Source organism: Mus caroli, unplaced genomic scaffold (genome assembly GCF_978045245.1).
Source record: "Mus caroli unplaced genomic scaffold, Mus_caroli_1 scaffold_19, whole genome shotgun sequence".
Taxonomy (NCBI): Eukaryota; Metazoa; Chordata; class Mammalia; order Rodentia; family Muridae; genus Mus; species Mus caroli.
The window spans coordinates 307,833-322,849 of NW_028227274.1; the positions used below are offsets into that span (position 1 = coordinate 307,833).

A 15,017-nucleotide genomic window follows, 5' to 3' on the forward strand; every position below is an offset into this window, starting at 1 on the left:
CATCATGGAAGACCATAACCAACTCTCACAGTTGTTCTTTGATTTCTACATACACCATGGTATACATGTGCTCACACCCAGATACATACAAAATAAATAACATAAAATCATTATCTTTTAAAGAATACCTGGGCTGGGTATGCTGGTGCATGCCTTTGCATGTCAGCCCTCAGGAGGCAGACAGACCTCTGTGAATTTGAGGCCAGCCTGGCCTACATAGTGAGTTCCAGGCCAGCCAGAAGTACATAGTGAGACCATCTCAGGAAAACCAAACAAACAAATAAAAACTAAAACAAGTTGTAAGTTCCCACCAACACAGGCTGTGACCTCAAAATCCTACAGGTGAGCTAAGTGAATTCTGCAATGATACCTCTGCTATGTCCAAACTTTGGGGGTGCAAAAGCTTAAGAGACATCATTAAACTCCAAAAACACAAATAATGTATCCTTCATGCTAGACTTTAGATGGATCCTTTTAATCAAGAAAGCACTTAGATCTGTAAAACTGCCATTCTATATACTCACTAGCTTTAACAACCCTGGGAAGTGATAATAAGCATTAAGCCTGTAATTGTACAGTTAATGATCTTAAACTTCATCACTAGTATTCTTAAAAGCTCACATGGCAGCACTGTTCAAGGAACAACTTTCACCAGGAACCTGGGTCCTGTGGCCTCCTGCATCCCACTTCCCAAACTTTGGTCCATCTATACAACCCAGAAACCACACTCCAAGTGCTGGTCATTGCCTCCCGATATAGGCCCACCCTTCAGTCCCAGCCATCCTGCAGCAAGTAGGAGATCCAGCTTCCTCTGCTTAGGCCCACTATGCTGCTCATATTCTTCCTGTACCTGCCAGACAAAAGAAAGCTGGCCTCTCAGACCTACTACTAAGTCCTTTCCTGAATACTCTAAATACCTCCACTGAGGGATTACAATGAAAGAAAGACAGAGAGACAGACATAAAGAGGAAGAAAGGAAGGAAGGAAGGAAGGAAGGAAGGAAGGAAGGAAGGAAGGAAGGAAGGAAGGAAGGAAGTCACAACCAACATAGTACTCTAAATGCACAAGTCCAAGTGCACAAACAAAATCAGAAACCAAGATGACAAGGATCCCCCACAAGTAAATTCCCTAATGGAATTAGGTTCCTAATGGAACCTAATGAAACTGACTTGGAAGAATTTCCAAAGAATTCAAAAGAATTATTATAATAATGTTCAAACAATTCATAGAAGGCATGAGTATACTCCAAGAGCAAACAACAGTGACATGAATGAAGTAAAGAAGGCAATCCAAGATGTGAAAATAGACTTTAACAGAGACAGAGTTGCTGAAGAAAAGCACAACTGAAATAATCCTGAAAATGCAAAACTCAATAAGCCAAACATATACCTTAGTGGAAAGCCTTACCAATGGAATGGACCATAGGAAAATAGAGATTCTGGGCTTGGAGGACAAGGCAGAAGTCAATTGAGAAATTCTGAAATATATATGAAGAGAAAGTTGGACACCAAGAAAAGATCTAACCTGTATATTGTGGGACTAAAAGGACACTATCGCATTGAAGGCATAGAATATATTTTCAATAAAATTACAGAGGGGCTGGGCATCATAGCAAACAGTCTTGAATACCAGCATCCAGGAGGTAGAGGCAGGTGGATGTTCGTGAGTACAAAGCAAGCCTGTTCTACACTGTGAGTTCCAGGACAGTATTGCATAGTGAGACTTGGCCTCCAAAACAAAACAAAACAAACAAACAAAAAAATCAGAGAAGAACATTTCTCAAACCTAAAAAAAGTAATACCCATCCAAGTACAAGATGCCTACAAAACTCTAAATAGACAGGGTCAAAAAAGAACCTCCCCACAAAATATTATAGTTAAAACATTAAAAACACAAAATAAAGGGATCAACATCTATAAGACAGAAAGGTCATGACACTTATACAGGCAGACCCATAAACAGATTATCTGATTATTCAACAAAAACTTCTGGCTTTTCAATATATTCCAAGTTCTGAAAGATCTAAATTGTCAATCCAAACATTATATACAACCAGATTATCTACTAAAATTGAAGGAGAAATAAAATCTTTTCATGACAAAAACAGATTAAAGGAATTTATGATTCCCTAAGCCAGCTCTATAGAAATTATTAGAGTACTCCAGTCTGAAGAAAAGGATAAGCACACCCAGTAGGTCACAAGTAATAAATAATTCCAATAGTTACTCAAAAGATGTCTAAGAAAACAACATAAAAACAATATGCAAATAATTAATACACATCTCCCAATGATAATATTAACATATTAATATATCACTTAATATTAGTGGTCTTAATTGAATTGAGACCACTCTAATATTAGTGGTCTCAACTCCCCCAATAAATATACACAGACTATTAGACTGGATTAGAAAACAGGACCCATCTTTCTGCTGCTTCTAGGAAACAAACCTCATCATCAATAATAGACACTACTTTAAAATAATAGAATGAAAAAATTTATTCCAAGGAAATGTAACAAATAAATATGCATAGCAATTTTAATGTCTAACTAAAGAAACTTCAAACTCAAACTAGCCAGAAAGAGATAAGGTCACTTCATATTCACTATAAGAACAATCAACCAAGAGAATACTCCCAATTCTAAACATAAGCATACCATAACAGATGCACTCAATTTCAGAAAAGAAATATTGCTAGATCTAAAACCACAGATTAACTTCATTACAGTGATATATCATGGTAGGTGACTTCAACACCTCACTCTTACCAGTAACAGGTCATCCTGACAAAAAATGACCCCCCCCCCAAAAAAAACACCAAAAAAACAAAACAAACCCATTGGAGTTAAAGGATATCTTAAGTCAAACAGACACAACAGATATCTACAAAATGTTCCATCCAAACTCTAAAGAATTTACATTCTTCTCAGAAGTCCAAGAAATTTTCTAAAAAGATGATCACATATTAGGACACAAAACAAGTATCAACAATATATGCATATGCACCATGTGATTGCTTGTTACTTATGGAGGTCAGAAGAAGACATAGTTGCAAGCCACTTTGTGAGTGTTGGAAGCCAAAATTTATAATAGGTAAAGTGTGATACCATCCTGTATTCAACCTGACTTTGATGGAACAAAGCTAGTTATCAACCACAAGAGAAACTACAGAAAGTATGCAAACCTGTGAAGACTAAACAACACACTACTGAATCATAACTGGTTGCATATTTGAATAATGTCAAGAGAAGAATTCATATGCATATGTAATCACTTACAGCATACAAAGGCTCTAAAGATGTTTTGGGAACACTGGGGAATTAGTAAACTAGGCCTGGCAGCACACCCCAAATTTGCAACACTAAGGAGGGAGATGCAGTATACTGTAGGTTTAAAACTAGCCTAAGCTGTATAAGACAACCATGTCTCAAAAGTAAATCAAGTTTTTAAAAAGTTAAATCAAAAGACAAAAAATTTAAAAAAAAAAAGACAAAAAATAAAGTTACTTATAGGAAGACAATAAGGTGCACTTGAACTAAAATAAGCAGATAGAAACAAAGAAATATCTCATATATGTCAAGATGTATTCTAAAACTACTGTTATTCTTGTTTGTTTGTTTGTTTGTTTGTTTGTTCCTTTTGTGTTTATGAGAAGGCCTCAAATTTACAATTCTTCTATTTCAGCCTCCTAAGTACTAAGAATACAGACATGTGGCCACTGTGTACGACCTAAAACAACTATTTGTAGACTAGGCTGCTGTATACATGAATGTTCTGCCTGCACTTCGGTGTGTGCATCACATGTGTACTGCTCACCTACAGGTCAGAAGGAAGTGGAAGGTTCTTTTGCCATCATGTGGATGCTGGAAACAATCTCTGTAAGAACAAGTGCTATGTAGATAAAATTTAACTTTGTAATGTCTAAGTAGAAATTAGCAGATTTGCAAATATGCTATAACCTGAGAAACCTTCCAAAGTGCAATGAGAAAAAATAGTAAAGAGAAAACAAAGAAAAGTATTTTAGGCTAGGGGAGAGTAACAAGTACTTTTAACTGCTGAACCATCTCTCAGGCTGGCCTAAAACAATGTTTTAAACATATATGTATGTGTGAATAAGTGCACACACGGAGCTCAGAGAAGAGCTTGCAGGAGTTGCTTCTCTCCTTCCACCATGTGGGTCAGGAAATTGAACTCAGTTGTTAGTGCCTTTACGCCTGACCCATCTTCTCTCCCAGGCCCCTAAAACAATTTTACAATAAAAAATTCACAAGAATATGCCACATTTTTTAATTAATTAACTCTCTGTTAACAGTACTTTCTGGGCACTTGCTCAGGGTTTCATGAGCCAGTGCTCAGTCAGTGGGAATTAAGCAGAAAACATGCAAATCCCTACATTCCTAATTCAGAAAGAAAAAAAGACAATTGGTAAAACAAATATTTTGGGAAGTGTTCAATTAAAAAAGAAAATCAAGGCAAGGAATTAGAAAGTGATGCAGCAGAGAAATATGGAAAGAGATGATCTAGTGCCAAAGGGGAGGAGACATTGGCATAGAAATCCTAAATGAGGAGAAAGTAAAAGTCATGGGGAGAGCCTAAAGTATATATATCCCATTCCAAAAATCAAATAGGCATCCTTCTCAAAAATAAGTTAAAAACATAAAGGTGGTGTATATTCTACTTTATAGTTTGAGACTTTTTCTGAGGCTTTAAAAACATATATAATGAACTCACAGCAGATAAAAATTTACCTTTTTATCCAGATCCCCTGAAGAATAATCTTCTTCTATAGGATGCCTGAAGCATAGGTTATGCTGATGCCACCACATCCACTGAAAACCCACTACAGACAGTAGTTAATCTGAAGAAACAGGGTAAGGTGATGCGATTGATAGCCTCACTTGAATTTGGAACTTTAAAAAAAGTTCTAATAATGACACTTATACTGGGGAAACCTCACAGTGTTGTAGCACAGCATGCGATCAGCACCTAGTAGACCAGCTCCAGTGCGTAGCTAGGTTCCGTCATGGTGGAGTTTGTGATGTCACAATAGAGCTAAGAACATCACAGGCATGGGCCTACAATCAGGACAGCTAATAAAGGATTAAAGAAATGTGAATTCACAATAAAGCGCACCACTGACACTGTCTACTCTGCTACAGATCACATCTGTGTTATCTAGACTAAGATCAAGGACTAGAATCAAAATTCCTTTTCATGATCTAAGAAAGTTGTTGAAAACTGGCCCATTTCTATATATCTTGTACAAAAACGGTGTTAAATATTATCTCTAATATTTAAAAACTGAAAAGAGAAAAATAGAACCTTATAAAATGAACACATGAGGCCAGTCAATAGTAGCACATTCCTTTAATCACAGCAGCATTTAGGAGGCAGAGGCAGTTATATTTCTTTGAGTTTGAGGCCAGCCTAGTCTACAGAGCGAATTCCAGGACAGCCAAGGTTACAAAGCCAAACCCTGTCTCAAAAAAACAAACACATAAATTGAACACTTGAAGATGCAAAATATCTTATTTTGATATTTTTAAGAACTCGTTTAATAATGCTCACTAGCATTAAATAATAATGAATCATTTGGTCTTTCTAAGTTTTTGGTTGTACTGGGGATTGAACATTTTAGGCAAAACCCTTCCCAGGTGCTAGGGATAGAGCCCAGTTTCTCCCACTTGCTAGGTAAGTGGGAGTTTGTGATGTCACAATACACCAGTGAGCTATGCTATGCATCTCTAGCTCTATTTTAATGTAACTTTAAACTTGGTATCAGGGATTAAAAGCATGCATCACCATACCTAGTAGAGTTTTTGTTATTGTTTTGTTCTGGGTTTTGTTTTCCTTTGTGGGGAGTGAAGTGGAGTATCACTCTAGCCAAGCCTAGATTAGAACTAGCAATGTGAATAAGTTTTGAGCCCATGGCAATGTTCCTACCTCTGTCTCCCAAGTAGACTACAGGTCTGTGTCACTTCACCCAAGTTACAGCAAATATTTACAAGAACATCTAGGAAGGAGTCAAATTGCAATTATTAATATTCTAATTCATTTTATTATTTGATAATATTCTAAACTACCTCAAAAACAACTTCAAAACAGATCATCCTGGGGCTGGAGAAATGGCTCAGAAGTCAATAGCATTTACTCCTCTTCCAGAAGACCCAAGTTTGTTTCCCAAAATACATACTGTAGCTAACAGCCATTTGTAACTCCAGTTCACTGTATCTAACACCCTCTTTTGGTCTCGTTAGACACTGCATTAATGTGGTGCACAGACATATAAGCAGGCAAAACAATCACATCCATAGTGGTAATGGTTATCTTAAGTGTCCTTCCTTCCTTTCTGTGTGCCTGTTGGTTGCTGTCAAAAATAACAAGTTTGTGAAACCTTGAAAAATGGTCCTGAGCTGACCATGGTGGTGAATGCCTTTAATCCCAGCATTCTGGAGGCAGAGGCAGGTGGATCTCTGTGAGTTCAAGGCCAGTATGGTCTATAGAGTAAGTTCCAGGACACCCAGGACTGCACAAAAAAATCCTGTCTTGAAAAGCCAAATAATAATAATAATAATAATAATAATAATAATAATAATAATAGTATTAATAATAATAACAACAAAAACAACAACAACAAATAGAGGAAGAAGTATGGCATGATGGCACACACCTTTAATCCCGGCATTCATGAGGCAATGGTATGCATATCTCTAAATTCAAGGCCAGCCTGGTCTACCAAGTTCCAGGACAGCCAGAGCTACATAAAGAAACCCTGTCTCAAAACACAAACAAACAAACAAAAAAACCCAGTAATAACAAAATATAACAATGATACAGGGGTTTCATTGTTATATTTTGATACAGATGTATCACTGAAAAGCCCACACCAGTATGGGTGATAATTCACTAAAATTTATATCCCTAGAATTCTTTGTCCAACTTGCAGGCTGGTTCTATGGAGGATCCTCTCTTCTGACAATTGTTTACTGCTTATATGACCTTGGGAGCCTTGTAACTTTCTGAGCTTTTGAGTCACATAATTTTGTAAGCTTCTCAACTTAAGAGCCTCTCTCTAGACTCTAGGAAAGAATGTTTCCATTAGGAGGACAGAGCTACAGGACACTTCTGACCATCTTATATTCTTTCTGACTCCTCTTCCACAGTGTTCCTGGAGGATATCATCCTGAGTGAGGTAACCCAATCACAAAAGAAGTCACATGATATGCACTCACTGATAATCAGATATTAGCCCAGAAACTTAGAATACCCAAGATACAAGGTGCAAAACACATGAAACTCAAGAAGAAAGAAGACCAAAGTGTGGATACTTCGTCCCTCCTTAGAATGGGGGACAAAATACCCTTGTAAGGAGTTACAGAGACAAAGTTCAGAGCAGAGACTGAAGGAATGACCATGCAGAGACTGCCCCTTCCGGGGATCCATACAATAATCAACCACCAAATGCAGACACTATTGCATATGCCAGCAAGATTTTGCTGAAAGGACCCTGATATAGCTATCTTGTGCGAGGCTATGCCAGTGCCTGGCAAATACAGAAGTGGATGCTCACAGTCAGCTATTGGATGGAACACGGGGCCCCCAATGGAGGAGCTAGAGAAAGTACCCAAGGAGCTGAAGGGGTCTGCAACCTTATAGGAGGAACAACAATATGAACTAACCAGTACCCCTGAGCTCATTTCTCTAGCTGTATATGTAGCAGAAGATGGCCTAGTCGGCCATCATTGGGAGAAGAGGCCCTTGGTCTTACAAAGATTATATGCCCCAATACAGGGGAATGCCAGGGCCAGGAAGCGGGAGTGAGTGAGTTGGGGAGCAGGGCGGGGGTAGAGCATAAGGGACTTTTGGAATAGCATTTGAATTGTAAATGAAGAAAATATCTAATAAAAAATTGTTTTAAAAAAAAAAAGGCGGTGTGCGTGTCGTTCATTCAGGAAGTTAAGCATGGAGGCAGGTAATTAACCTGCAGCTGGGATTTATATATATGAAAAACACTGCTACAGAAGGGTAACTAGTATACCACTCCAAATGCTTTATTTAAAGCCCAAAGATAACTACAAATCTGTGTATCTAGAACTCTGCCAAGATTCAGTAGGTGTATATATATATATATATATATATATATATATATATATATATATATATATTTTAGACAGGGTTTCTCTGTGTAGCCCTGGCTGTCCTGGAACTCATTCTACAGACCAGGCTGCCCTTGAACTCAGAAATCCATCTGCCTCTGCCTCCCAAGGCGTGTGCCACCACTGCCCAGCTCAGAAGGTATTCTTTTAAACATTTATATTAAGAATTTGTTAACTTAGCCAGGCGTGGTGGCACATGCCTTTAATCCCAGCACTCAGGAGGCAGAGGCAGGCGGATTTCTGAGTTCAAGTCCAGCCTGGTCTACAAAGTGAGTTCCAGGACAGCAAGGGCTACACAGAGAAACCCTGTATTGAAAAACCAAAAAAAAAAAAAAAAAAGGATTTGTTAACTTTGTTGAGTATTTGCTAAACCAATAAATTCTTAAATGTACTTCTTTTGTCTGTGTATGTGTGTGTGTGATCATTCTCTGAATGAAACTATTTCAAAGTTTAAGCCCTAACTGAAGCCAGATGTGGTAGCTCATTCTTGGAATCCTAAGACTTGGGAGACTTAAGGCAGAAACATTACCTTGAGTTTAAGGTCAGCCTGTACTAACTACATTGTGAGTTGTAGGTCATCTTGGGATACAGAATAACAACCTCTCTTTTTAGTAGAGGTAATAACACCCCTTCTAGACATCATACAGTAATAAAAGCCCTTGTGGTGAGTTGAATAAGAATGGCCACCATTGGGCACTGGTGAGATGGCTCAGCTGTTAAGAGCATTAACTGCTCTTCCGAAGGTCCTGAGTTCAAATCCCAGCAACCATATAGTGGCTCACAACCACCTGAAATAAGATATGGACGCCCTCTTCTGGTGTGTCTGAAGACAGCTACTTATTTATAATAATAAATAAATCTTTGGACTGGAGCGAGTGGGGCCAATCGGAGGGAGCAGAGGTCTGAAATTCAATTCCTACCAACCACATGAAGGCTCACAACTATCTGTATAGCTACAGAGTACTCATACACATAAAAATAAATAGATAAATCTTTAAAAAAAAAAAGAATTGGCCCCCATAGACTCATGCTTGAATGTTTGATTCCCAGTTGATGGATTGTTTAAAAAGATTCAGAATATGGTCCATAAATGAAGCTGTGTGGGGAAATTTCTGAGACCTTGTGAGAAAACTCCAAGTAAAGAAAACAAGATTCTTTGTTCTTCTATTCTCTATTCTTCCAAAATATGGATTGTTCTTGGAATGTGCTTTCATGCCCCTCCCACTCCAGATTATTCATTGCAACTGGCTATTATTTCTTTATATGCCTTTATGGAAAAACATGTTTTTACCATGTGGTGCTGGTCCTGTGATTGTATACTTTATTCAAGTGACTCTTCGTAACCCTTAGAGGTTCACAACTTAGGCTCACAACTATCTGTACAGCTGTAGATTATCTGATGCTCTAATAAAGTTGGCTATTGCATGAAACTTTAGTTACCTCTTAGGCCCTGCTCTCCCAGGTTCATGTTGTCAGCTAGAGCAGTACCAGGAATCAGGTACCTGAAGTCAGCTATGAAATAATAGAGTGGGGATCCTCACAGAAAGAGTGGGTGAGCATAATGGAACAGAGACCAGGGAAGGCTTTGCCTTATGTCAAGCTTTTGCATCATTCCTTAAAGAAAGGAGGAGACAAGTATCAAAATCACAACTATTAGATTACTTGTACATTGTTTATGACTTAATTCCTGGTTTCCAGAAGAAGGAACTTTAGATAAAGAAGTACGGGACAGTGTCTGAAACAATATTGAAGAGGCAACAATAACAAGGGGAAAAGATCCCTGTTCAACTTTGGGTCACTAGACTGTTATCAAAATACTTATGACCAATTCCTTGAATGAATACAAGATCCTTAAAATTGGCCGTTATTTGTTTACGTGTTTCTATGACGACGTATTTGTCATGCCAGCCCGTCCTATGACTGTATACTTTACTCAGGTGTGAGCTTTACTTTCCCCGTTCACGCTCAAAAGTCAAACCAAATCCACCAGCAACCATGCCATTTCCCTCTGCTCCCCTACTGGAGCCTCCTTTAGATATGTATCCTCCATTGCTTGAAAATGACCCTGAGTGGTGGAGAATTTAATAATCAATCTAATCTTGAATTCTCTCTCCTTTCTGACAAGGATTTAGGAAAACCTATGAAAAAGCTACCTTTACAATTAAGGCAAGTTAGGGCACAGCAGGAAAATGGAATTCGTTTACCAATTCTTTTCCAGGCTCAGAAACTTGGTATTTTCAGTGCAATTTCAGCAAAATCAAAATGTTTACCTAATTTTGCACTAACCAATATATATAAAACTCCAGAAGGAGAGGCATCATTGGTCAGTCCTTGCATGTTATCTCGAGAAGCAAGAAAAGAACTACAGCTATTTGAATCCAAACTAAAAGAAGCATTTGTGATTCATGAGGACACTTCACTGCCTTTAAACTTACTTATTTTTCCCACTAAACTGTCTCCTACAGACATTATAGCATGGGAGGATAAGCTTTTGGAATGGATCTATTTGTACCATAAGGGCCATTAAATGCTAACTGCTCAGTTTGTGAAGCAGGGGAGACCCAGATGTCAACAATTACATGGGTTTGATCCTTGCTGTATTATATAACCCTTAACTAGCAATCATTTTTTAAGAATGTTTCACAACTCTGGATTTTCAAATTTCATTTGCAAATTATTGTGGAAGTATAGGAAATCATTATTCAGCGAGCAAACCCTGGATTTTCTCATACGAACAAAATTTGTAATCACAAAACTTGTCCAAAGTTCTCCCATTTCACAAGCAGATACAAATTTTATTGGTGGCTCACCTACTAGTATAAGAGGGCTCCATGGCTCAGATATTCATTAATCTATTAATACTTCCTTTTCCTCAGCCCAACAGATGGAACTGGCTGTTTTGACTCATTTTTTTTTACAGTTAGTTAAATATTATTTCAGACTGTTTACTATTGTAGAATTATGTCTAGCAGTAGATTCATACTCTTGCATGCCCGATCCCCTCTGGTTTTACTTGCAGAAGATAATTAGCAAGCTGATGCATTAACTTGCAACATTTCTTCTCCAGAAGAAAACTGGGAAGGGGTGGATATGCATCTGTCATTGCGGATGGACCCACTGAAACACTATGGATTCCTCTTCCTATCCGCCAGCCCCAGAAAACAGCAAGAGGGCAAGGAAACAGTAGCAATCGCCATAAAGATAGCAAACCTACAGCTGAAGGGCAAAAGAAGGTATCAGCCATATTTAAAAGTCAAGCCTGCCCAACTGGGGCCAAATGAAGGCCCCATGCACCCAAACGAGAAGTTACTTTACTAATGACTCCGGGACGTTGGGACCATAATAGACTCATTTATGAGTTTATTGAGTATACGAGGTTATGAGTCTATGAGAGCGGGTTGTATTTAATTTTTCCTTGAGATTTAAATCACTTCTTAATTGCATAGAACAGCATAACATTTGCATTCCTATTAGAAGGCATATATAGGCTTATGTTTTACCAGATACCAGAACTACTAATCATGTGGGCTCTTTTCAAGCTATTCTCTAGATTTTTCTAATCAACATAATAATGTAACTAATAGTACTGGACATAGTTTGGGTCTCAGTTTTTGGTGGCACAGTATTATGTACAATGCTTTCAATGTTCTAATATTATAGATTACTTGCTTATAGGATACTCATGCATCAAATGACAATTAGATTTATCTTACATCTCAAATCGAAACCATTCTGTGTCTCCTGATATTATGGGGGTGGGGGGAGAGATACAGAACACAGTCCATGAAATGACTTTTCTGAGACCTTGTGAGAAGACTCTAAGTAAATAAGACAAGATTCTTATAATATCTATTCCTCCATAACATGTGCTGTTCTTGGAATGTGCTTTCCAAGAACAGACAAGAGTGAGTTCACTTCAGATTACTCATTATAGCTGCTATTATGTCTATGAAGCAACATGTTTTTGCCATGTGAAGATTGAACTTGTAATAATAGTATGCTTTACTCAGGTAACTCTGGCCCTCAGAATATAAATTATTTTATCTTTGAATAAAGTTGGCTATTGAAGGGGACTTCAGTCAACCTTAGTTTTAGGCCCTGCCCATGCCCATTCCCAGGTTCATGCTGCAAACTAGAGCAGTAAACAGTAAGGATTAGGAGGTATGGCCTTGTTGGAGGTGTGTCACTGGTGGTGAACTTAGAGGTTTCAAAAGCCTACACCAGCAAGTCTCATATTCTGTGTGATTGCCTAAAAATCCAGATATAAAGCACTCAGCTACAGCTTCAGCACCATGCCTGACAGCCTGCCCCCATGCTTTCTGCCGTGATAATCATGGACTAACAACCCTCTACAACTATAAGCAAACTTCAAATTAAATACTTTCTAAGTTTCCTCAGTCAGGGTGTCTCTTCACACAATAGAACTGTAACTAAGATAACCTCAGCACTAGGAATGGATTAGTTGTCTTGGAGTTGTTGACAAGTGAGACCCAATAGAACCTATAGGTAACCCTCTAAAACAAGACAGAAGATTCTATTGCTAAAAATACCACATAGTGGAATCATAGAGCATGGAGATACCAATCTAGTAGTGACCTGAAAGCTTTATCCCTACTGCTAGCTTCCATATGCTGCAAAGTGCTATTTATGCTACTAAAGGAGAAAAATCATCATCAATCTTACCCAGCTGTGAACCGTGAAAGTTACAACAGTCATTGGCCTGGCAAGACATATTCACTGGTACAATAGTGGCATGAAGATGATGGAAGCAAACAATCACTTTCTGGTTAAATTTAAGGCCTGCTGGATAAGATGAAGCCATACCTAGCACCTCTGTCATGCCAAAAGCTTGTGGCTAGACAAGTCATAGAACCTCGGGCAGAGCCTACTACCATTCTGCTGTTAAATGGACATGGTATTAAACTGTCTCCTAATGGCTTATCATTGTACCCATAACTTAATGCAGCTCTCAACCCTGACCAGAGAAGTTTCTATATGTAATAGATGTAAACTGACAGATGCCCACAACTGGCGGAGGTACAGAGGCTAAGAGATTGTAGAAATGGCTGGATCTGGTGATGTTCACTTTAATCTCAGCACTCAGGAGGCAGAGGCAAGTGGATCTCTGTGGATTCAAGACCAGGCTGGACTATATGGCGGGTTCCAGGCCAGCCAGGACTACACAGTGAGGTTCAGTTTCAAAAACAACAAAAAAAAAATTATAGAAAGAGGACACAACATTGGGAAGGTAGGGAAAAGGGGGTTGGAATTGGAGGGGCTGGAAGAAGGGTAAATATAATCAAAATATGGTATGTAAAATTCTCAAAGAAACTAATAAAAATTTCAAAACCTAACTGATCAAGACAAATACATAATGGGCAAAAAGAAAATTTCCACTAACTTTAATAACTATGACATTAGAACTGTATATATTTGGAGTTAGCAAACCAGTCAAGTAATAACTTGGGAGTTTACAGCTACAAAGGGGTTTGTGTCAGAGGTCAAGCATATGTTACAATGCAAAAATGTCTTCTCATCAAAGTGAAATCAATTAGTATGGCTATATTTAAGATAACAAAAAAAAAACTTCACACAATTCACATTTCCATTTTAACTTTCATTGTAGCTGCCTATGGCCTACCTGAGCTAGAGTAGGAACAGAAATTTGACCAGTTTGCATATGAGCAGAGTTATGCTCTGCCACAGAACGTGTTTCACTTCGATCCTGCTGTGATTCAACTGTTTCCATGGTCATTTGCCTAAAAGACAAAAAGAAAAACCCATTAAGACAAAAATGACGATCTAGAAATATTGACTACTACCTCTACCTACCTTTCTGACATTCACTTCTGGCAGCCACCTTTACTACTTTTTTTATTGGTTTTAATAAGAAATAGGTTTTTTAGTACAGCCTTAATACTCTGACATTAATTCTCTACTCAATAAATTCAAAGTATGCTAAGGAAGTACTGTAATGTATTTTATGGGAATTAACTGTTTGGTACCTGCTGTCAAGCCTGATGACTTGAGTTTGATCCCCAGGATAGTATAGTTCAATCCCCAGGATGTATATACATACATACATACACACACACACACACACACACACACACACACACCACGTCATATATTACCTCTTTTCTTATCACCTTCTATCACAGTATCTGATGTTTGTATGGATGGGGTGAAGTGAAAGGTGCTATTTGTGAGATAGGATCTGTGTAGGCCAGGCTGGCTTTGAACTTGTGAGTCCTGGCCTCCCAAGTGCTGAGATCACAGTCCTACCACAAAGCCAAGGACAAGTAATGTGTTAAACTATGTGGAGCATGCTACATATGAAATGCTTTGAGAACACAGGCAGAAATGATGATGGCTGCTGAGGATGGAGTCACACAGACAGCACACTGAAGACTATGTAGGCAAAATTAAAAAAGAAAAAACATTTTCAAAAAAACTATCAGGGACACCCAGGAAACAATTTTTAAAAGTTAGGTTCAAAGAAGAGAAAAGGAAGTACATAGTTCACAAATATTAGCTAAAAAAATAAGGCAGCTTTAAAACTAGAATTAAAGTGTTCAATTAACTAGTAAGCTTGTAGTTTGAGGTCCTGCCAACTTATAAAATCAAATTAGGCAGGTAAATAAGTAAATTATCCTTGAATAAGAAAAAAATGACTCATTAGTGCCCCCTCCCCACTTAATATTAGGTCTCAGGTAGCCCAGTCTGGTCTCACACTTGGTATGTAGCCTAAGATGACCTTGAGCTCTTCATTCTCCTGCCTATATATCTGGAGGCCTATACTGTCATGCCCAGTTTATGTGCTGCTAAGGCTAGAACTTGGGACTTCATGCATGCTAGG

General features: G+C 38.2%; 1 protein-coding gene across 20 annotated transcripts in view; it reads right to left on the reverse strand.

Annotated features, from left to right (window-relative positions):
• The window catches only part of Crem (cAMP responsive element modulator), a 70,623-nt gene that overhangs the window by 44,409 nt on the left and 11,197 nt on the right, over positions 1-15,017 (reverse strand). For 14 of the 20 annotated variants that reach the window (XM_085833594.1, XM_029472199.2, XM_085833592.1 and 11 more), the window contains one exon: positions 13,800-13,917. In XM_085833594.1, coding sequence (XP_085689720.1) covers positions 13,800-13,917 — 118 coding nt within the window. Of the gene's footprint in view, positions 1-4,750; positions 5,004-13,799; positions 13,919-15,017 lie in introns of those variants that run through there. The other 6 variants (XM_085833595.1, XM_029472206.2, XM_029472204.2 and 3 more) reach the window with 6 other exon arrangements.